Here is a 24870-nt window from a genome sequence, read left to right as displayed (position 1 = left end):
TCCGAATACTTATACAATTTAAAGTAGGCATTTAAAAATCAACTCCTCAACTCAATACAACAATTCCTCTGAGATTACTAACACATTTTTTTCTTCATTTAAAATAAACTTTCTGAATTTCACTATTAAGAATAAATGAATGGCAGTTCTTAGTCTTCCTAATATTCAAATGGAATTTAGCGAACGCTAAGTCGAACGATTGAATTATCAAAATAAGTGAATATACAACTTCACAGGCTCTGAACGCGTATGAGCGTTGTTGGCATTTTTGTTATATATCAATACCTTATTTTCGTTTCATAAGAAATCAACTTCCAAGATGACTGAGTACTATACTTGCCGTAGTTTCAAGTAATGAGTCGGGCAAGAAAAGTCAGGTACCATACCTTTTATGCGTAGTACCCTAGTACCTGCACTACCGTGCATCCCTCTTGATAAGGCCGTGCAAGTGCGATAGAGATAACATGATCCCGATGATATACGACCTGGGGGGCTAGCCAAGATGCCAATCGTTTGCCCGACGATAATGAAACTCTGTCTTGCTCTCTATCGCACTAATATGGAAGAGTGATAGAAAGACAGAAAACGTTTCACCTCGTAAGCTGACTCATCACTTAACCATTTATCTTCATAGGAATCGTAGGTAAATTGAGCTCATGTTTACAATAAATTTCACTAAACCCGGCAATCGAAGCAAAACTAATGACATTCGTCATTTTGTACATTCGATCGATTTGGCAATTTTTAATGGCATTTATTCTAGTCAGTGACCTGTTTCTCGGAGCCACTCTGCCATCCCGAGTCCATAGTATTAGTATCACTATAGCAATGTCTGTGATGATGTACTTTAATGTCATCTTTCTCCTCTCTAACACTTTCATATTGTGAGTCAGGACCGAGACACGCTGTCTCAGTTTCGTTGGAATATACCTGATTTTCTTCATTTTGTAATGGCTTTTCTGCTGTAGGAGATAAGGATTGATTTGGGGGTGGAGGCGCGAAGAACTCAGCTTTATTAGACTCTGAACTTAATTGTCTAGGATGGTTAGATTTAGGGCTAAATCTTGGTATTCTGAGCTGACGCATTTTAGGACTGCCTTCGTCTCGTTCGATTCTCGAATCGCTCAAGCGATCCCTAGAATCGTTACGGCCGCTCATTCTAGTGTCGCTCATTCTAGAATCCCGCTCGCGTTCCATTCTATCGCTTATCGCACGCTCGCTTAACCTAGTCTCGTTAAGCCTATCGCTTAATCTAGAATCATTTAAGCGCTCGCTTAAACGCGTCTCGTTCATTCTATCGCTGATCCTAGACTCCATCGCTCCGCTTATCCTAGAATCATTGGCGCTACCGCTTATTCTAGAATCATTAATTCTAGACTCATTCAATCGTTCGCTTAACCTAGAATCATTAATTCTAGACTCATTCATTCTCTCGCTCAATCTAGAATCATTAATTCCGCTGATTCTAGAATCGTTCATTCTTTCGCTGACTCTAGAATCATTCATCATTCTCATGGAGTTATTGAGCTGTTCTATCTGCTGTTCTGTCAGTCTTAGAGAATTGTTCTCTCTTGCCTGTTTTGCATGTTTTTCTTGCCTCGGACGACGTTTGGAGCCGACCTGCGGTTGGGGGCGCTGCTGTCGCGTTAGGGTAAAGGAGCCTGTGTCTGACTCGGAGGTGGACTCAGGGTGGTTTTCGATGGTGCCAACGAGGGCTGATACGTTAGGGTTCATGCAGCAATCCGCCTGAAAACAAAATACAATATAAAAAATACAGATTGTAAGGGTTAAAATAATTGAAAAGGTTCAAATACTATATTAGAAGCCAATTGCAAAGGCAGAATATAGAAAAAACGCGTGTTTTCCTTACCTTTACGGATACATTGCAGCAACTAGACACGTCGGCAAAATACACCTCGGATTCAGCATTCTGGTTCCCGCGATGACAGTCTTGCATTGAAGACCTGTCAAATAAGATGTAATATTCCCGAGATTAAGTAAGCAGTGTTTTAGATGAGCCGGTTTTATTTTGTACAAATACAACTTTATTTAATTACTTTTTACATCTGTTCTTAGGTATAATATAAGGTGTTTTGTTGCCAAATATTGTGAGGAAATTGGACTTATCCCGATAAGGCCTTGTTTTCCCTCTGGGCTAGGTCAGATGGCAGTCGCTTTCGTAAAAATTACTGCCTACGCCAATCCTTGGGATTAGTTGTGAAGCGGACCCCAGACTCCCGTGAGCCGTGACCAACCCAGAGGGGAAACTAGGCTTTATTGGGATCAGTCCGGACTGGGCACCTGGGCATCGGTGCCCAGTCCGGAAGAAACCAGACTGGGCACCGGTGCCCAGGTGCCCAGTCCGGTTTCTTCACGATATTTTCCTTCACCGAAAAGCAACTGGTAAATATCTCAATGATATTTCGTACATAAGTTCCGAAAAACTCATTGGTACGAGCCCGGGTTTGAACCCGCGACCTCCGGTTTGAAAGTCGCACGCTCTTACCGCGGGAAGCGCTGGTAGCCTATAAAAAATATTGAATATGTCGAATAAAATATACCTAAGTACTTAAAAAAAATTGTGTGTGTATAGTTCTTAGTGGCAGTAGGCGGTGCACACTGCCCGTAGAACCGATGGCCATTGTGGCGGAAAGGTTCTCGAGTGGCGACCACGTACCGGAAGGCGCAACGTGGGTAGACCCCCCACAAGGTGCATGGACTGACGACCTGGTAAAGGTCGCGGGAGTCCGCTGGATGCGGGTGGCGCAAGACCGGTCATTGTGGTACTCTTTGGGGGAGGCCTATGTCCAGCAGTGGACGTTCTATGGCTGATATGATGATGAAGTACTTAAAAAAAATACGAAGTCTTACCGAATGGGGGAATGCTTATCATTCTGGAAGCCTAAGTTTTCTTTCCCTTGCTTAGGATTAGGCGGGCACGAGTCGCTGCTTTGATCTGAAACTAAAAAAAAAAACATTGTTTAAATCCTTTGACCGCCAACACAATTAAAAAAAATTGTTTTCACAGCACCTATTCGAAAAAGGGCTTTTTCTTCCCCGCTAGGAGGGATCAAAGTGGCACTTTTCTTCCCTGCTAGGAGGGATCAAAGTTCTACTTTTCTGTTCTAGGACACGATTTTTTCTTTCTTGCATACTATTTTTTTTGTCAAATAATATATATTTTGGAACATAACAATTTCCTCATAGTTGATGTGAATAGCAGTATGTGTCACACGGTATCAAAATAATTTCGTCTTGGGCGTTAACACTTGAATCCCTCATTACGCTCAGGATTCTACTTTAGAATCCCTCACTACGTTCGGGTTTCTATTGTAGAATCCATCGCTTCATTCAGGATTCAATGTATGCCCTTGACGGAAATATATCATTTTGATCCCTTGTAACACAAACTACTATTATTATTGGAAGGTATGTCGTTGTAATCAAATAATAAATATATAAAAGTACTCCTAAAACCGCTAAATATTGACAAAATACCTTTACTAGCGCTCTTTTGATGTAAGCACTCAATGGTGACGTTGTCGTCCATACGACAGTCTCTGTGCAGATTACCCGCACTCATTCCTGGAAAAAACATTAACACATTCACTGCCAAGAACACGTATGTGACATGTGTCACAAGTTTTCACTTCGCATTTTCACTACGAAATTAGTTGCATTTCACGCCACCAATTTCGAAATGTAATTCCGGCCTGGCGCTTGCATTTGTTTGTTACCATTTTTTTTTAATTTGTGATTTTTCTGATAGGTATATTTATACTAAGAATCACGTTTTCTTTCGAGTCCAATAAGAGAAAAAAGTGTAATAAACTCACCTAACGTTCTTTGACACGGATACGGCACCAAATGCCCTCTCAAAGTATTGAACCTCCCATCGGGTAAATGCAATTCCTGCAGCCTAGCCAACTCCTCCGGCGGATATATCTGCGCCAAATGCATTTCCCTCAAATCCGGATTCAACACCATATCCGGATTTATAGGATTCATCCTAACTTCTTGATTTCTAATGAGTTCCGGATTGATCCTAGCTATTTCCTGGTTTCTGATAATTTCCGGATTTATTCTAGCCATATCCGGATTTATCCGGATCATGTCCGGGTTGATCCTTGCTATGTCCGGGTTCATTCTCACGAGCTCCTGTAAAGATAAAGATAGTTTATTTTTCATGTAAGCATATTACGTCAAATAATGCTACGCCGGTTCTAACCCTACAACTCTGACCGAGAAGATTTAAATCGCTCCTAAGCTGAAGTTATCACAATATGGGACACATCTTTTCAAAGCATTATATTTTCATCAATTAATTTCATCTTATGATTAACATGCATTTAATAAAAATATACAATGTCACACAGGGTAGCTATTACATATTTGCGGTGTTTGGTGTGGAAACCCTGGGGCCCTGTCAAACCAGCTCCTCATAGTGTGGTGGTGACCAGAGGGCTGGCCAATATTTTGCCCAACGGATCAGCATTGCCATCCAGCGGAGCAATGCGGCCAGCCTTCTGGGCACCCTACCGAGCTACTACGACTTATTTAATAACTTTTTTATTTATAAGTTGTTAAAATAAAAATACAATTTAAATTAATATGGAATAAATTACATACAGTAGCTATCCTGGGGTCATTGGGTCGCTCTCTCATGTCGGTCCGGATATCCGGGTTCTGCAGCATGTAGGAGTTGCGGCAGGTGTGTGGCATGGTGTGCTCGTGGGTTGAGTTGCGGTGGACGTCGATGTGGTGGTGGTGGAGTAGGGTGGCGGCGGCTGGGTCTTGGTGAAGATGGTGTCTGGAAAAAAAAAATAAACTAGAACGCCTTTCAGTATTCCATTCATTGTATTGTATTTTAAGGACTGCACGAAACGCGGCATGGTCGCTTTTGATATCGATAGGGACACTTTGGGAGGGGTACCATCGCGAAAGGTCGCGAAATCCACGACAACGCATGGTTCCAAGACCTTGCCCGAAAACGCGCAAAGAGGCACAATCCACCTGATGATGCCGACATGGCTCCCTGCTTCAGCTGCCATAAGTGCGGTCGCAAATGCCGGTCCCGCATTGGCTTATACAGCCACGAGAGACGTTGTTCCTCGCTTACAGACGCTGCATAAAATCATCTGTCAAGATGTTAAAGGCCTCAATGAATTATGTTCTGTGTTCCGTCAGCCATCTCAGTTTGTTAGATTAACATGTAGCTGGCAGACATGGAAAGGGCTTATAATTTTAACTACCTACCACAAAAATCTATTAAGCTCATAGTCTAATAAAACATGGTCTTCCATTCCCAGAGTGACACGGGCCTACGTCACAACAACATGGCCGCTATATATAGCGCTATCGCATATTATCATATAGCGCTGTCGCATGATGACGTAGGCCCGTGTCAGTTAGGTGACCTAGAAAAGACGGGAATGGAGTACCAGGCGGAGTATATTATTATACCATGTATTAAGCTGTCCACTACGGAGGACGATGATATTAAGGTACTTAAGGACAGTATTTCACAATATCAAGAGGGATCATCATCTTCCTCGCGTTGTCTCGGCATTTTGCCACGGCTCATGGGAGCCTGGGGTCCGCTTGGCAACTAATCCCAAGAATTGGCGTAGGCACTAGTTTTTACGAAAGCGACTGCCATCTGACCTTCCATCCCAGAGGATAAACTAGGCCTTATTGGGATTAGTCCGGTTTCCTCACGATGTTTTCCTTCACCGAAAAGCGACTGGTAAATATTAAATGATATTTCGTACATAAGTTCCGAAAAACTCATTGGTATGAGCCGGGGTTTGAACCCGCGACCTCCGGATTGAAAGTCTCACGCTCTTACCGCTATGCCACCAGTGCTTTTTCACAATATCTATAGAGGGATATCGTTGTTATATAAAGTATAAACCTTTTAGAGCCTAGTTTATGATCATAAATCCTAAAAATTATCTAAATAGATACCGTCAACCGGGGTGAATAGGAATGGCTGGGTTAAATAAGGACAAAACTTATTTTGTGATTATCCTAACAATGTCTTAAAAATACCCGCTCAAATTGTATCATTCGATTAAAAATAATAATAGTAGGTTTTGTATGATACAATTTGCGTGGGTAGTTATTAAGAAATAGTCCGATAAATCACATTTTAAGTTTTGTCTCTATTCACCCCAGCCATCCCTACTCACCCCTGTTGACGGTACGCGATTGTATGTAGGTACTTACCGACTGCCGCTTCGCCCCTGAGGGCTGTACGGCGGCGGCGGGCCCCACACTCCAGTTTGGGCGTCGAAACTGCCGCTGGCTTCCCCAAATCCTTCCACCTGGAAACAACAAAGTTTCATTGAATATTTAATTTTAATAACCCAAATACCTACTTGTTAGCCGTGTGCTGTACGGTTACCATCAGTTTGTCACTGACATAAACGCCGTCGAGAACGTAATTTACTTTCTATACATCTCGCTCGCACTCGCATATTAGTGCAAACGGGATGTATAGAAAGTAAATTACGTTCTCGACGGCGTTTACGTCAGTGACAAACTGATGGTAACCGTACTGAACTGAGCCTCTACCATCAGTTTTGACATTGACATAACGCTCACGTCTACGTAATTTACTTTCTGTACATCTCGCTTGCACTTATATGCGAATACGAGCGAGATGCATAGAAAGTAAGTTACGTAGACGTGAGCGTATGTGTCAATGTAAAAACTGATGGTAGACGTACTGAACGTGACTGAGTTAGTTTAACTAAGTTCCCTTAGTTCCCAAAACTTAGTTCCCGCAAGTCGACAACCATTGTGCCTATTTTGCGTGAAAACGAGGTAGCACTATTCTAGCCACCCCAGCTCCTCCATGAAACCTAGCAGTGTCTTCAGGTTGCTAACTGCCTCCTTCAGTGTGCACGGAGTCCCTAGGTATTGGTTCCTGTATACTTCTACCTGTTTACAGTGTAGGAGAATATGTTTTGAACGTGGCTGAATTTTGTTTTCTGGATTAGGTAATTAAAGTTGCAGGAATGCTGCCTTATACCAGGGGTGCGAAACTCCTGACTTCGGGCAAACTCGGCTCCGTTCGGCTCGGCATTGCTCCGAGGAATTATAAGGGTTGACACAACTTGACGTCCCCTTGCGTGCACTACCACAGATAAGATAATGGCTTGAATTTTGACAACCCTAAATAGCCGAAAAGGATAGTGCCATATATTAGAAAGGGACAGCATGATTCGACCCTGAACCGCTGTCAAACTTCGGTTTTGTAGGAAGTGTCCTTTCTGTACGGTAGTACTATTACTTATTCTGTGCCTTTACCCAGCAATGGGATGGGACACAACAGGCTCTCAATAATAATAAAATATTTTTAATAGTAATAACCCAAGTACCTACATATTAGCCGTGTGACATACTTTGAACTTCGCTTTTGGATTAGGTAGGTAATTTAAATTGCCATTCCTTCTGCATTTCAGTAAGGTTACTGATATCCTTGTTGCATCTGAGCTGGATAGCTCTCGAAAGTCCCAGAGTTCTGGAAGACAGCTTAGTTCCTCTGGAACATCTGGAAGTTGGCCGGGAACCGTTCCTCGAATCCTTGAGGGTTGGTGGGGGATTGCCTGGAAGCCTAATTCCTTTGGACTGTCTGTAAGACTGTTGAAACTGCTGGAAGCTAAATTTTTGATCCTAAATGAGTAGTTGGTATTTCATTCACCTGATATTGTCCCTGATATACCTGTTGTATCTGAGCCGGATAATTCTGGAAGGTCCCTGAGCTTTGGAAACCGGCCTGGTTCCTCTGGAAGGTCTGCAAATTGGCCGGGAAGCGTTCTTCGAACCCTTGAGGGTTGGTGGGGGTTTGCCTGGAAGCCGAATTCCTTTGGACTGTCTGTAAGACTGTTGGAACTGCTGGAAGCTAAATTTTTGATCCTAAATGAGTAGTTGGTATTTCATTCACCTGATATTGTCCCTGTATGGCCTGTTGTATCTGAGCTGGATAATTCTGGAAGGTCTCAGAGCTTTGGAAGCCAGCCTGGTTCCTCTGGAACATTTGGAAGTTGGCCGGAAACCGACTGTTTGCAAGACGGCTGGAAGCTAAATTTTTTATCCTAAATGAGTAGTTGGTATTTCATTCACCTGATATTGTCCCTGATATGCCTGTTGTATCTGAGCTGGATAGTTCTGGAAGGTCCCAGAGCTTTGGAAGCCAGCCTGGTTCCTCTGGAAGGTCTGGAAATTAGCCGGGAAGCGTTCTTCGAAGCCTTGGGGATTGGTGGGGGTTTCCGTCTCGCAGAAGCCGTAGGCGCTGTCTCCGGATTGAGGTACGCCCATGCGGCAGCGAGAGCTGTTGGTGAAACGCCATTTTGCATTTTAGGAGAGCAAATTGGTTATGACATAATGAAATAATAATAATGATATATTCTATAGATAAATACAAGTGGCACATTTCTCAAGCTCATTCCTCAAGCCTTAGGGCTCATTTAGACGATGCGAGAACTCGCATGCGAGTTTCATAACATTTTATGGGTTTTGATCGGTCGGTTGAATTGGACGTAACCAACAGTCCGCAATGTAACTAAAATCGCATGCGAGTTCGCGCGCTATCTAAATCAGCCCTTTCTTACAAGTCAGTTGTTCGGAACTGTCAAAATTTTGTTCTAACTGACAGAGGCCGATACCGTCATCAGTGAGCCCCTTAGACTAAATGTTTTCAGTGACTGTTTTGACAGTTACTGAAAGGTAAGGTAAGGTTCGTAGGTATGTGAATTATGTGACTATTATGTGACGTTCCACGGGTAAAGGTATACTAACAACAAATATATTTCGGACAACAAATAATAGTTTAAATTAACACGAAGATTGAAAGAATTTGCGCATTGTTTCTGAAATTAAATTGTCTAGAGTTAGACCAAGACAAGTCTGCAACGATTTTGATAGCACACGCAGTGCAAGTGTTATTTTAAACGTTAAACTTCTATGAAATTATGACTTCTGTATAAATAACGCACTCAAAATCGTTGCAGACTTATCTTGGTCTAAGACTCTATTTCAAACAAGGTTAGATTACCTAAGAGTTTTCTATTTATATATGCAATTATATGTTTACTTACTTTTGACTGTTGCTCCTGGGCCACGGGAACCAACTCCAAGCTGAGGTCTTCCTCACGGTACCAGGGTTTGGTGAGTACAGGTTTCCTATGCGACCTGGAACATCATCAATCAACAATAAACTAAGACTATAGGAAACGAGTTCGAGGAAACGGATGAAGGGATTGGGGAGAAAATTTTATTAGTCGAAAAACTTCGGTATTTTATCTGATTTTTATCTCGCGGGCGAGATATTGTCGCGCCACTTCTGTGTTTACCCCTACTGAGTGAATATCTTTATAGTGTAGTAAACGAAGCAAGTTGTTGTATGGAGATCCATGCATTAATTCCTCAGTCGATGAAATTTTGCTTGGTTATTGTATAAACTCTAAATCATAATTAGATTCCAAAAAATGTTGCCACTGCAATAATTTGTTTGTAAAATAGTAAATACCTTTTTATAAATAAACACGCTAAGATAATTTATTTATTGGTAATTTTACTCCTACGATTTAAAAAAGTACTTTTACTTACTTATTTTTACATAAATACAAGACGCGCTAGTAAAAAGTGGCAACATTGTCTTACTTTTTTTGGAATCTAATTATGATTTAGAGTATAGTATGAGCCGAAACTAACATATAAATATCAAAAAAAAAACCGGCCAAGTGCGAGTCTGACTCGCGTTTCTAGGGTTCCGTACTTAATTCCGACTCACGCTTGACTGCACATTTCTAATAGGTTTTCCTGTCATCTATAGGTAAAGTACTATTTTGTGTATTTTTTTCAAAATTTTAGAGCAAGTAGCTTTTGGGAGATACAGGGGGAATGGTAATTTTTTGGCTATTTGTATTTTCTTAAATAACTTCAAAACTATGTATTTTAAAATTATAAAAAAAATCTTTGGGTTACTAATTTACATATGTGTACCAAATTTCAACTTAATTGGTCTAGTAGTTTCCGAGAAAATAGGCTGTGACAAACAGATAGACAGACGCACGAGTGATCCTATAAGGGTTCCGTTTTTTCGTATTGAGACCCTTTCGTACGGAACCCTAAAAACACTCCTAAGTTAGGTATTTATACGTAAAAATACAAATCTGTTTATATATTAACCGAGTAATTCCTCCGTCCAAAATTTTTTTACCAAATAAGTTATTGGTATTTATGCTGGGATATTTTTTTTTGATACTTCATATATTGTTGCAATACGTTACATGAATATTTCCGGTGAAGACGAAAGTTTTAACGGAGCATTTTTCCGTAAAAATATTAACGATTTAAGACTTTAGGTATTTACTTAAATACAATTATTATTATTCTTTGGATATTTATAAAATACTTTTTATTAATTGACACTTTATCATATTGTAAAAATTTTGCTGGCAGAGGAATTACTGCGGGGTCCCCTACCTTTATTTACTACACTATTAGGTCACCTTTCGTTATTTTATAACATTGAAGAAAAAACTTTCCTATGTAGGAAATATCATTTGATATTTATACAGTGGTACTGCTAAACGAAATTAATAACTAGCTTAAATCTAAAATAGGCCCTTGAGGCATTGTACCAAGGATGCTGGCGGCATTTCCGCATCGCAATGCTGATACGTTGTGCGAGGTAGCCGCCAGCTCTTCGGTCACCAGTTACGTCAACCAGACGCTTCGCGATTTCTGCGAACAACTTATGCGCGCTGGGACCCCATGGACCTAGAGTTTCAACACCAAATGGTACAAAATGGTACCCTCTACCGAGGCTCTTATATTTGTTACGTTTTAGAATTTCGGCGCTTTACCAGTCGCTTTTCGGTGAAGGAAAACATCGTGAGGAAACCGGACTAATCCCAATAAGGCCTAGTTTACCCTCTGGGATGGAAGGTCAGATGGCAGTCGCTTTCGTAAAAACTAGTTTCTACGCCAATTCTTGGGATTAGTTGCCAAGCGGACCCCAGGCTCCCATGAGCCGTGTCAAAATGCCGGGACAACGCGAGGAAGAAGATTATACTATTTTATGCAACCGTTGTTTAAGAGAGGTCAAAAAAGGCGAGTAGCGTGAGTAACAATTTGAGGCGAAGCCGAAAATTGTTAATAAAGACGCCACGAGTATTTTTGACTCAGTTAAACAACGTTGCATACAATACTTTTTCTACGACCAAGCACATACTTTGAAATAAAATTATGAATTTAACAGATATGTTTAATTCAAGAAGTAGCAAAAATGGAGGGTACGGGCGGGAACAGAATGAATGAACGAATGAAATTAAAAAAAAAATGTCTATGGTTCACTTATTTGTCAGAGATGACATTTAAAATACGGTTGGCAACACTGTATTTCATTCAATATTTTCTAAGTGGTCATTACACGAAGTATCGTAAAATCGCCAAAAAGATACTGCGTGTATGCACGAATTCTTTTTTGGGGAATAGACTAAAGACTTGTCTTGACAACTATAAGGTAGGGTTTTAAAGGTGTGTGCACGACCCTTTAAATGACAAATAAAAGTACGGGAGTAGAAAAAAGAAAAAACTTACCAGGAGCCCAGAACCTGTGCTGCAGGCTGATGTCCCAGGCTGGCTGCGCGGGGTGGCACTGAGCGCAGCAACTGCAACTTGGCTGTAACCAAAGACAAGAACTTTGTTATTCTGTGGCACCTTTCATTCAAGTCCAAATTGTATGGGAAATTTATCGAATCTGGATTCGAAAGGTGTATGTTATTTCTCTATCACTCTTAGCAGGTACAGCAGAAAGAGTCAGCGATCGGATAGGTAAAGATAGTATTTTTTAGCATGTGGGTTTTAATGAACTGGCTTTTCTTAGCGTTCGGTTACCTCGACGGCGCTAGGCTGTGGTTGGCCTGTAGGTAGACGACTAGACGACACAGATGGATTTTATTAACGCTTGGGTTTTAATTAACTGATTCTTCTTAGCGTTCGATTACCTGGACGGAGTGGACGGCCCTAGGCTGTGGTTAACCTGTAGGTGGACGACACAGATGGAATTTTTAAACATGCGGGTTTTAATGAACTGGCTATCCTTAGCGTTCAGTTACCTGGACGGCCCTAGGCTGTGGTTAACCTGTAGGTAGACGACACAGATGGATTTGATTAACACGTTAGTTTTAATGAACTGTCTATTCTTAGCGATCGGTTACCTGGACGGCCCTAGGCTGTGGCTGTTGGCCTGTAGGTGGACGGTACAAGGAACGGCAACGGAGCTCCAGCTGCTCCCAGTACATCTTCTTCCGTTCATGTCTGTGGACAATGTTTTACAGTTAAAAAAACGTATATATTTAGCATTATACGAGTACCTATATTAAATGAAATTGGGTGGGACATGTTGCCAGGCAGAGTAATAGCAGGTATAGCCTAGCATGATTGCGATATCGCGCGCTTACCTACTTACAAAAAAAAAATATTTGCCGATTTTGCATTGAGTATTGTATTCTTTGATTTTGCATCAATTTTGCATACCTACCCTATTGAGTATTATATTCTTTGATACCTACATACCTACCTATACAACCTTTGACGTGTTTTTTATTGTTTCCGAAAAAAACAACAAGAAAATATCAGTAACAAAAAAACAAACTTAAATTTGCAGTTCGAAATCCGAACTAACCATAACTTTGTTCTTAAAACACAAGAAAAATGCACTTAGCACTCAAACAAAACCGCAAAATAAAGTTTGTAGAACTATAGCAACCGTTGCTATGAACCGTCAACAACGCTTCTAACACAAAAGATTGTAACAGCGACGACCTTTTCAAACTAATATAAGCTCTATTTTCATGCTAATAAGGTTTAAATTTCAATAAAACGTAATAGTGAAAAAGGGCGCTATAAAGACAATTCTCATATAAATGAAATTGTCAAAAAGACGCAAAGAAATCTGACAAGTGTAAATAGCTGCAGTGCAGTTTTGTATTGTGTTTTTGATTGTTTATTTAGAATAATTACTTATTAATATATTAATTATGGCTCGTATGAGCGTGTGTTATTCCAGGTATGTGTTACATTATTTGATTGATACATTTTCAATCACTATTTCAAATTGTGATGGTAGGGACTAGAGATTTTTGAGTCTGCATTTGAAGAACTCGACTCGCCTTTACGAGACTGCACTAAAAAAACTTCCGAGTCTTATAAGTCCCGAGTCGAGTACTTATTGAGTCTTTTTTATGCGCAACTCAAAAGGGCTCGAGCCTCCGAATAAAGTCCGAAAACAATGTTCATAGGTTTTATCTAAACACTAGTATCGAAAGACAATAAGCGTGTATGGTGGACCTGACCCATGAATTTTACATGGAGACAATGCGTATTTTTGGAAAATAAATCCAGCAAGCGATCATAGGCCTTATTAGAGTCTAATACAGACCACACAAACAGTCTCAGGCAAGGCGACAACGCCTCTCATGGCTGTACATTCTGTACAAGCCAATACGGGAGCGGCAACCACGATCATACAGGCGTAGTGTGCCCGCGGCGAACAGATGTCGCGCTGATGACGCGCCGCTTGGCTCACTTACTTGCGAGTGTCTTAAACCAAGCCTCATCGTGGATTTTACGACCGTCGAACACCAGTTTACGCCACTTATCTGTTCTCGGCTTGTCCTCGGCAAGCTCCTCCCATTCAACTGTGACTATTAGTATGTACATATAAATTTACAGAATTATCCCGCTTTCGAAGTTACTCAAACACCTTATTTTCATATATTTATTTATTTTCTATTATTGCATTTTCACTATTTTCAGTCGATCCATAATAAGCCACAAGGGTTTTAACTGCATGAACGATGCCGAGGAAATGACGGACGCAGACCTGATAAAAGCCGTCAACGAACTCAAACAACAGATCAAAATCACTAATTTGGAGAACGACATTCTTGAGAGGACTATCATGAGGTGAGTTTAACCTTTTGACACGGGTCTCCCCAGATATATCGACGCGCATACGGCAAAAGCTTTATATCTATATCTAGAGCGAAAAAGTCGTCGACGATGCGAGCGGAGCCGAACGACGACTTTTTCGCTATTATCGCGCAGACAAAGCTTTTTCCTATCGGCTTTTGCCGAATGCGAGTCGATATATCTGGGGAGACCCTAAGGTTCATGATGATACGCCGCATACGACAGGCGTGGCAAATAATCCAAAAACTGAAAAAATAATCCATGTAATGGAACATTCTACGTACGGTATGTGATTGGATTGGCATGACGTTTGATAACTTAGCATCTACATATCTATCATAACTTTTTTTTTATTGCAGCGCAGGTTAAAAATGGTTTATCCTAATTAAACTATTCTCCAATGGGTTAGGCAACTGACACATGTAGATTTTTATAGATGACACCAGCATAGATTTCCCAATTACAGGGCCATACATTTAAAAATAACACAAGAATTTTACACTATTCGTAGGATTGAGATAAAACCTATGCTAGCTTCATCTGTTCGAAATAATTTTATAGCATGTCTTATAGTAATTGAAGGGATGTTTACAAAAACAAGATAACTGCTTAGAGCGGTTGACACTTTTTGAAGAACATTGTTAATCGTTTCAGGTGTCAACCAGTGTAGTCAGTTATGTTGTTTTTGTAAACATCCCTTCAATTATAAGTAGCATATTGTAACATACTAAATTATATTATGGATTGTACCCATTCAAATTATGGAAGAGCGGGGCCTTCTGCCACAAGTACATTTTATATTTAAAAGAAGGTCCAACCTTATCACTATTGAAATCTAAATTGTAACCCAAATAAATTATTTTTCATTTTCATCTGTAATGGATCCTCTACACGATGGGCCAGCGCCGGCCACTCCAAGGGACGCATTTATGCGTTAGAGGGAGCAAGTGATATTGCTATCTCATTCTACCGCATGGCTGCGTCCCTTGGAGTGGCCGGCGCTGGCCCATCGTGTAGAGGAGCCATAAAATGCATCGACGGGACAACCCCATTAAAAACAAATGTCCATTCACCTTTCATAGACATTACTTTTCAGATTGGACCCATCGCTGATGAGCAACATCCAGCAAGCCATCGAGTATGCCAGCAAGCTGGCCAGCTCATCCACTATAGGGGGCAGCTTCATGAGGTCCCAGACCTCCAGATTTGACTTCAGCCCGTCCAAGATCCTTTCCAGCCCTTCCAGGTAATGTTTTAAACTTGATATTTACCTGTCATCCGACATTTTGTAAAACTTCTAAGTTAATGACTGACCTGGGGCTGGGGCGTTTCATTAGAATGTCGCTTACGTAACATTCTTCTAATATAGATGAACCTAGTGCATAATTATTTTCCATTCTTTTTCACGGAAACGTGCTATTTCAGTCAATCTCGGTACAAAAAGTACTGACGTTGACTGAAGTTGCATGACAAATACGAACGTTTCCGAAAAAATACGATGGAAAACAATTAAGCATTACATCTGTACTTCTGAAAATGCTTAGAAAGCGATATTGTTTGGTAATAATTTATGAGTTAACAAATTGGCAGTATTATATTCAGGGTTGGGCAAAATACTGGCTTCCACGTATTTCAAATACAAATTACAAAATACATTTTTAAAAGTATTTGAAATACCAAATACAAACTACTTTGGTGACTGGTATTTGAAATACAAAATACAAATTACAGTGGTTAAAATAATGTATTTCAAATACAAAATACAAAATACTTTTCTTTTTTTTTGTTTAATCATTTAGTTTTTTTTAACGAATATCCTTTCCTAAAAACTTATAGGGTCATTGCGCTTGTTTTCGTCCTTCTCTAGTTTTCGTCCACTTGACGAAATTTTTAGTCGTGTGTCGATAGATGGCAGTAAATTTACTGTGACTACAAAATTTACTATGACAGGACCCCTCTATACTATCTATTCTTTTTGGTACTACGTAGGTTCCATCGCCCACACTGGTAACTGTACTACATCGGTGGACCTTATGCCCTTTGTAATACGGTCCACTAATGTACAGTTAGGAGTGTTGCTGTTTGTACAGTAAGTATTGGTTTTTATAATACCTATAGAGTCTGTGCGGAAAGAGATTGCATGGGGCTCAATACACTAGTGGCTCTGTGAGCTGTAGACCTCGCGAGCAGAGCTTTAAATAACATGGTGCTAAGAGCTTTAAATATAGTAAATTAAAAAAAAAACAATACGAAATTTATGTGTAAAAAAATACAAAAAGTTATAATATCACAGCATATAATTACCGGGGATCGAACCCAGACCCTCTGTGCAAACAGAAAAAGCGCACGTTTACAAACTGAGCCAAATAGTTCTTAGATGGGTTGACGAAATTTAGCTACTCCTTCTGAAATTAAAATTAGTTAAAATTAAATATCTCAATACCTCCGAAACCAGCGAAATAAATGTTCTGAATTTTTGGCCATTAAATCTACAAACATATCTCAAAAAGAAAACACTCGTATGGTACCGATACCACTATTTGTTTAGGCGCGAGCTATCACGACTCCGCCATTTTTAAAAATTTCCAAAAACCGGATTGACAAAAAAATTTTATTTAGTCATAGAATCTGGTCACAAAATTTCATGAGAATCGGTTAAGAATTGCGACCTGTAGAGGAGAACATCCGGACATACGAAAGCAAAATGCCCGAGTCAAAACGTAGACCTTCGCTTCGCTTCGGTCAATTACGAGTATATTCCACGGCTCTTCTCTTTCCGAACAGACTCTTCTAAATACGATAGGTAACAAAAATATGATAATGTTTGTGTACCTGACCTGTGTAAAATACCTACACCCAACGAATAATTCCTAAAAGATCTTACTTAGTCTGGTTCAGCAATTGTTCGATTCGCTTGCGATGCGGTAAGCAATATCAGTAACACCCCTAAACGCACGAGATTCGCCGTGAAAGATGGCCGAGTCGGGCGATTTAGTAAATTAAAAAAGAAATATATTATATGCTAATCTGCCAAGTGGTCGAAAACTAGAGCATGGACGGAAACTACTACAATGACTCTATCCCCTGGCTGTTGACGAAAAATTTCTGCGCAGAATAGCTCTCGCAATGTACCTAGCTATTTGCGCTCGTACAAGTCGTACATTATATTTTAAAAAATGTTCCATTTTAGGATCATAGAATTTAATAAAATGTATTTTGTAGAAATGTATTTTGAACCTTGAAGTATTTGAAATACAAAATACAAAATACATGTGAGTGCAGTATTTGAAATACCAAATACAAAATACTTTTCCAGGTAGTATTTGAAATACAAATACAAAATACTAAAATGTATTTCAAATACGTATTTCAAATACATGTAATTGAAATACTGCCCAACCCTGATTATATTATCGAGGCTTACGAATTTGATTGAGGTAGCTGCCATACAAGGCAAACGCGTTACGTAACCGACATTCTATTTGAATGCCCCACCCAATTACTGCCGAACTGACTCATCTAATTCTCTACCAGGATCCATGTTTTGAAAAATACCTAAAGTGTAAGTATATTTTTTTATTTGTCTAGCCATTCTCTTTGAAATTCCAATCGACTTCCTAATAGTTTTTTTTTAAACAATACTCGTTGGCTACTTAAAATAAATTAAACTAAATAAATTGCATTTATTTAAGACCAACTAATTTAGTTTATCACTACGCCTTATAATGGCTCCTCTACACGATGCGCCAACGTCGGCCAATCCAAGGGACGCAGCCATGCGGTAGAATGAGATAGCAATATCACTTGCTCCCTCTAACGCATAAATGCGTCCCTTGGATTGGCCAACGTTGGCGCATCGTGTAGAGGAGCCATAAAACAAAGTCCCCGCTGCGTCTTCTGTCTGTTTGTGTGTACCTATGTATTTTTGCAATAAATTCAAAAATACTGAACGGATTTTCATGCGGTTTTCACCTATCAATAGAGTGATTCTTGACGAAGGTTTAAGTGTATAATTTGTTAAGGTGTTGTCTTGTCTTATCAGCCCGACACCTGTTCGCCACGGGCACATTACACCTGCCAGGCCTGTGGTCGTGTTTGCCGCTCCCGTATTGGCTTACACAGCCACGAAAAACGTTGTCTCCCTACCTGACGCTGCTTGTATAGTCTGTAATAAACTCGAAGGCCAATGATGATGATGATGATGATGTCTTGTGTAACCCGTAGCTAGTAAATTATAATATTGTGCTCACATCCCTTTGGTTAAACTTAAACCCTGACAATCTAATCACCTAATCTACAATCTCCATTCTCTTCTCCAGGGCTTCAACTAGAAGAGTGGAATCATCAGCCAAGATAGGAGGGACGACGGTATTCGGAGCAGGAACCAGGATCAACGTAATGGCTCGCCTTGAGCTAGTTAGCACTGAGATGGAAATATTGATGCAGAAGCTAGTCAATGCTAGAAAAAAGGTTAGTATTGCCACATTATCAGGGATTTCTATAAAAAGAGGGAAATTCAGGGCTGGATTTCCGCCTAGACCCACAAGGCCCGGGTCAAGGGGCCCAGGCAATCTAGCAATGGCTGTGAGGTGGAGAAGGGGCCCTAAATTCCAGGTGCCATAATAAGTGCCTAGGTGCCCCGTCTAAATCTGGGCCTGGGGGAATTATCAGCGAAGTTAGGAGGAACCACAGTATATATTTTTTTTTTAATGTTCAGAAATGTTCAAAAGTTATATACATATTTTTCAGGCCTCAAAACAACACGCGATGCTAAAAGCTCAGCTAGAAGAGATTGAACTGAGGGTAGCAGACATCGAGAAAGCTAGTGCAGCGTTCAACCAAGAAGTCATCGTGGACGGATGGGACAAGCTCGCACAGCGGATACCCGCTGAGATCTGGATAAGGTACGTATATGCTGTAAACAGACATTCCACAAAAACGTGACGTGTAATGGCAGCTATATACCTTAATAACTAGCGTCCGGAGGACCTTGTGAGCTTCCCTCTGTGTGAAATTTGCTACCGCTACTCCGGACGCTATTAATAACCTACAGCAGATTTCTGATTTTCTGATTCTATACCGTTGAATTTAAAGCTAAGTTATCAAACGTTATCATCATACCCCGAATTTTTGGGGGCATTACCAAACTATGAATAAAAAGTAGGTACTAAGCTTCAAACGGTTTTTACCTATTTTTTGGCTAGTCTAAAACATTTCTGCCCCCAAAAATCCGGCGTAATATCCCATATTGTACGCCTCTCTGAGGCATGACATGAAGACCGTTGTACATTATAATAACATCTCTGTAACTCATGACCAACAATAAATATTTTGATTGATTGATTGACCCTTTCTAGGTACATGACAGAGTGGATGAAGATTTGCGACAGCCAAATCGGCAAGCTTCGCCTCCGAACCAGCACCCTCAACACGCAGTTCGCCAAGTTCAAAGGCCAAATCAAAATCAAAGCCGAGCTGAATGATAAGCTCAGACCTGTGGATTTTGATAAGATCAAAATAGAGAATCAAGAAGCGGTGGCAACGATAGAGCAGAAAACTAAACAGGTGAGAGGATTTTAGAATTTTTTATTGAACTTGCAAGATATGTCCGGGTCAAATCTTGCAAGCTAGATTCATCCTGAGGGTCGTGAAGTTGGAATCTCGACACAATGTAAATAATTATTCCGCGACCGGCTCCCTGACACTGCGGGATTGCGATCTGCATCGCAGCCATAATTGTATATTTTTGGTTTTAAGATATATTTTACTATAATATGGGTTTCTGCAAAGCAAAGGGTAAAAACGGGACCCTATTACTAAGACTCCGCTGTCCATCTGTCCGTCTGTCCGTCCGTCTGTCTGTCTGTCTGTCACCAGGCTGTATCTCGTGATTCGTGATAGCCTAGACAGTTAAAATTTTCACAGATGATGTATTTCTGTTGCCGCTATAACTAAAAATACTAAAAACAAAATAAAATAAATATAAGTGGGGTTCCCATATACAATAACAAACGAGATTTTTTTGCCGTTTTGTCTTGAAACGACGGAAGCCTTCGTGCGCGAGTCCGACTCGCACTTGGCCGGTTTTTTTTTAAATATAAACTTATTCATTTTAGAAAGAGAGGGATTTTTACATTTGTCTTATTTTGACAGCTGGAGGAATTGAAAAAGATGACGGGAGACGCGAATCTCAACCTGACGGTGCACAAAAAAGCGATGTGGGAGCAAAATTCGTATTTGGTCAAGATAGTGGACACTATAAAGACGAAAGAGAGGCAGACGAAAGCTATTGATAAAGAGAGAGAGAATATACAAGTGCAAGCTGATGCTTTGGCTGTCAGGTATGTAACTATAGTTCGTTTTTTTATTTAGCATTAGATAAAGACTACGCGATCTTGACGAGTCTTTTTATTGAAAAACGCTTTTTATAAATCTTTAATTATTACTTATGAAAGCAAAAGAATGTTAATAATCGTATATGATTCGTAATTTTTTCATATTTGCCGTGACTTACTTTTCAACAGTGTTTTTCAATAAAGAGACACGTCAAGATTGTTTACCTTCTTTCTAATGCAAAAAAAAAACGAACTATAGACTAACTAGTCTTCCTGAGATATCTACATATATATTTATATTCAAATTATCTTTTCAATTGCTAATCAAATCATTTTCTTTTTATCTCTCTCTCTGGTCGGTCCCTCATGTCTGAGGATCGTGGTCAGTATCAGGGTTGCATCTGGAGCGGATGATCTGCCTCCACCGGTTTCTATCCAACGTGCCTTTGACGACCATGTAGAAAGCAGAGGATGACGAGTCTTTAATTTGATCGGTCCATCTTATTGGTGAACGACCGCGTGATCTTCTGCCTTCGTTGTTTCCAACCACAATCAGTTTTTCCAAACTTTCTTCGTCTCTACGCACTGTGTCTTCTTTTATATTATATGAAAATTCTAGCTTAGTCTATTTGGGGGTTTTCAGAAAAAAATGGTACCATTTACTTTTTTTGAAAAACCATTAAATTTTGTGTTATTTATTAGACTCAGAATCACGAGTATACCTACTATTTAATGAGACAAAGAAAAAAAGTGTCCCCAGTTTTTCATACAAATTTTGGGTGTCCGTTTTGTAACGGTCCATGCAAAATGTATGTGAAAATGCGTTACAAAACTGGAATTTTTTTTTTGGGACACATTTTTTTCTTTTTACTTCGATATTCCTCGTGAGTAGAAATAACCCAAAAGTTGATAGATTTTGGAAAAAAAAGTAAATGGTACACTTTTAAGTGAAAATGCCCATTTATATATGTTTGCCAATCCTTATTTTCAATGAACTGCAATATTGATAAAGGGGTTTGGATATTGATAATCGTTTTGTCAACAGATTGACGGAGGTGAAAAAAGTCCGAAGCACGTACGAAGTCCCCGACGTAATGGAGTATGTGGCCGTGAAGGTATGTTTGAGAATCACTGAGATTACATCATAGAATCTGGGAGACCGAGCTTAGCTCGGAAAACATATAAAAACTCAAAAATGCGCGATTACCCAGAGATAAGACCTAGCTTTGTCCATTTTTCGACCCCGAAAACCCCTATATAGCAAATTTCATCGAAATCGTTGGAGCCGTTTCCGAGATCCCCGAAATATATATACATATAAACAACAATTGCTCGTTTAAAGTTAAAGGTCAGTATTAGATGTTGTATATAATGGTTGTTTTAGAATGATCACGTTCTGCTTAACTGAAGTCTGTATTTAATTTCTATAAAGAAAAGTAGCTAATTAATATTTATTAATTTTCTTGTCTCCTCTACCCAAAGGTTGTCTGGAAGAGATCGCTCTTAAGCTCCCTTTTTCCTCTATCCAATTGTTTCATGTTGTTGTCTGTATGTTTAGGTACTTAAATAAATACACGCAAAATAGCGCTTTGGTATGAGACTGTAATGCTTCCTTCCTTCTTCCTTCTTCCTCGCGTTATCCCGGCATTTTGCCACGGCTCATGGGAGCCTGGGGTCCGCTTGACAACTAATCCCATGATTTGACGTAGGCACTAGTTTTTACGAAAGCGACTGCCATCTGACCTTCCAACCCAGAGGGGAAACTAGGCCTTATTGGGATTAGTCCGGTTTCCTCACGATGTTTTCCTTCACCGAAAAGCGACTGGCAAATATCAAATGACATTTCGTACATAAGTTCCGAAAAACTCATTGGTCCGAGCCGGGGTTCGAACCCGCGACCTCCGGATTGAAAGTCGCACGCTCTTACCGCTAGGCCACCAGCGCTTACACACTGTAATGCTTATATATGCTGAAATAAATGAAATTAATGAAATGAAAAGTAAACAAATAATTTGTAAATTTTCGGGTACCTAGTTATAACATTTATTGATTAACCAACCAAATACAAAACCACCTGGATCTGTCACTGAACGACCTGACTTTAACCTACATTATTTGATCATGTAATGCTTTCATCTACTCTCAACTGGCTTATGAAGCCATTTGAGGGTAGATTTTGTTTACTTTTTTTGAAATACCTAAAGATGCAGACTTTTTTATAATACTGGTGGTGTTATTTTCATTCATAAGTGCAGTGTTATTATGCCCTGAGAGAATAAAGGGGCCCACTGATTACCAGTACGCCGGACGGTATCGGCCTGTCAGTTGTTTGGAGCTGTCAAATTTTGCTTTTAACTGACAGGCCGATATCGTCCGGCCGACTGGTAATCAGTGGGCCCCTTAAGGGGCTACCCGAGGTTTTCATTGATTTTTGACAAGTTTTGAATCGCGTCTCCTTTTTTTGCACTACGGATAGAATTATAAGACAAACGGTTATCGGTTTTGCAATCTTTTATCTCCGATTTTGTCCACCGGATTTTGAAAGAAATGAATACTTATATTTTTATTAATTTTTTGAACATTGTCTAAAAAATCACTTTTTCGTATCTAGTTTGCAGCGAAGGATCTTACATGTACGAAATCTACATATTTGGGTTCGTCTTTGACGTCTCGAAAAATGTGTCCAGGGTTTTAATTTTAAACAAATTAACACAAAAGTTACGGCCAGAAAACCAGTTTTTTAGCCTAAAATTTTTCAACTTTGATGCCAAATATTTCGAAGACAATAAACTTTGAAGTAAATATGGGATACAATATTGTGTAAAGCCGTTGCTGTTAATATAATAAGCTACAAAAAACATTTGAAAACTAAGGCATTCAGATCGAAGGTCATTGGCGTGGGGTAGCCCCTTAAAGATCAGAGATATAGAATAAAAAACTTAATTAAGTATACATCAGTAATAAAGATTGAATTTTCCAGGCGGCTCTGGGAGACCTGCAGAAGGGCGCCAAGCTGCTGGAGAATAGGCTCCGGATCCAGCACATAGCGCTCACCTCGCTCCAGAGCAAACTACGGTTCATGAAAGCTTAGTGTTCATCATATTTGTACCTATATTAAACCCGTTTAGTTTAGTATGAGTTTATGCATTTCCTACTAAACGCAAATATTATCTCGGACGATCGATATTCGAAATCTCATTGATATACACGATGATTTTTAACCGGTGATCAGGAACATTTTTTTCTAACTCAGTAATTGATGTAGATCACGTTGAAGTCGTAATGACATGGAAAGAAACTTGTTTTTTTTTTCTAATCATAATTTTAATTTTGAGATCAATGTTATCCTTAAATCCTTGTCACTCTACTAATCGGTATCTATGAGTTATAGCCTCTTTATAAACTTAATGGTAATTGATAATTTATGTCTCTTGTCTCAGTTAATAATTATGTCTTTCGGTTTCTTGAGGGGCCCACTGATTAACAGTCCGCCGTACGGTATCGGCCTGTCAGTTAGAACAAAATTTTGACAGTTCCGAACAACTGACAGGCAGATACCGTCCGGCGGACTGTTAATCAGTGGGCCCCTTTAAATATTAATACTTTTTGAGATATTAGGGAAATAAAAAATATCTACTTTTTCCCCCTTTTTTTGTTAATAAATTTTGTAATTTTTTGTGTGCTAATTAATCTACGCTTCGAATACATTTTTCTAGACATCATTACGAATCGAATGAGGTATCACACGTATTTTTATTAGGAGTATTATCTCTATTTTTCACCGTTTTCCGTTTCTCGAACAGACTATAGCCTAATAAGTTTAATTTGGCCTAGATATTAATATTTTTCTACTCCTGATCACCGATTAAAAATAGAATCGTGTATAGAATATAAGCACTTACCGTAATAATTGATAAGCCAGCATGGAACTGAACATGCACACGAGCACCGCACACACGGACAGACCGAACACACCGCGGAGACATATCATCAGCGCGCCGCGCACCACCTCGCAACTTGACACGGCACACCGACACGCATTCGAATGTTAAATACATCGTCGGTTGTTTTAACCGCGACCCATTCATTATTCTAACGTACACCTAGGTATTCTAAACGAGGGCAACACTGAATTTTTTCAGAATCTCCTTTATCTGTCTCTCAGTAGAATTTCAACCATTGCGTCAGTAGAAAGTCGGTATTTGAACAACGTATGCGAAAGACTCGATGTTCTATATAAATTAGAATTTCGCACATTTTAGGCGTGTAACTACCATAGTATATGTAGCTAGTACATAGACTAGGAATCCTCTAGACGGAGCTTAGAGCAATTATTTCATGAAACCGATGCTGCCAAAAATACAGGGGTGCGGGGGACGAGGTGAGCGAGTCCCGTGCCGTGATTGGGCCGTTCAAAGACACTTGGGCGTCACACAAAGACACTTAATCGAAAATGGAGTAAAACTACCGTATATTTGTGACAGAGGGGGTAGCGCTACTATACTATGTCTGGAGGATTCCTAGTCTATGAGATAGTATAAGACTT

The 24870-nt window shown here is 39.8% G+C and overlaps 2 protein-coding genes across 2 annotated transcripts in view; one reads left to right on the top strand and one right to left on the bottom strand.

The window, feature by feature from the left end:
• Positions 1 to 755: 755 nt before the first annotated feature.
• LOC134802857 (uncharacterized) overlaps positions 756 to 24870 on the bottom strand; it is a 49847-nt gene continuing 25732 nt past the window's right edge. The window contains exons 9-19 of the mRNA XM_063775593.1: positions 12234 to 12333; positions 11614 to 11695; positions 9105 to 9198; positions 8131 to 8338; positions 6229 to 6326; positions 4630 to 4810; positions 3837 to 4158; positions 3499 to 3585; positions 2872 to 2962; positions 1871 to 1964; positions 756 to 1746 (exon numbers count right to left, since the gene is read on the bottom strand). Coding sequence (XP_063631663.1) covers positions 760 to 1746; positions 1871 to 1964; positions 2872 to 2962; positions 3499 to 3585; positions 3837 to 4158; positions 4630 to 4810; positions 6229 to 6326; positions 8131 to 8338; positions 9105 to 9198; positions 11614 to 11695; positions 12234 to 12333 — 2344 coding nt within the window. The 3' untranslated portion in view covers positions 756 to 759. The remainder of the gene's footprint in view (positions 1747 to 1870; positions 1965 to 2871; positions 2963 to 3498; positions 3586 to 3836; positions 4159 to 4629; positions 4811 to 6228; positions 6327 to 8130; positions 8339 to 9104; positions 9199 to 11613; positions 11696 to 12233; positions 12334 to 24870) is intronic.
• LOC134802768 (uncharacterized) lies at positions 12947 to 23458 on the top strand. Its single transcript, XM_063775465.1, has 9 exons — positions 12947 to 13084; positions 13834 to 13983; positions 15086 to 15235; positions 18309 to 18459; positions 18739 to 18893; positions 19347 to 19554; positions 20143 to 20330; positions 21370 to 21439; positions 23305 to 23458. The coding sequence occupies exons 1-9, from the start codon at positions 13056 to 13058 to the stop codon at positions 23413 to 23415; spliced, it is 1212 nt and encodes a 403-aa protein (XP_063631535.1). The 5' UTR covers positions 12947 to 13055; the 3' UTR covers positions 23416 to 23458.

The sequence above is a fragment of the Cydia splendana genome, chromosome 25 (assembly GCF_910591565.1).
Source record: "Cydia splendana chromosome 25, ilCydSple1.2, whole genome shotgun sequence".
In the NCBI taxonomy this organism is placed as follows: Eukaryota; Metazoa; Arthropoda; class Insecta; order Lepidoptera; family Tortricidae; genus Cydia; species Cydia splendana.
This window is presented reverse-complemented; position numbering and strand designations above follow the sequence as displayed.

Coding starts and splice junctions, on each gene's coding strand:
- LOC134802768 (XM_063775465.1), top strand. CDS start 13,056: ATGGCTCGTATGAGCGTGTGTTATTCCAG. Junction 13,984..15,085: donor CTTGAGAGGACTATCATGAG/GTGAGTTTAACC, acceptor ATTACTTTTCAG/ATTGGACCCATCGCTGATGA. Junction 15,236..18,308: donor ATCCTTTCCAGCCCTTCCAG/GTAATGTTTTAA, acceptor TCTCTTCTCCAG/GGCTTCAACTAGAAGAGTGG.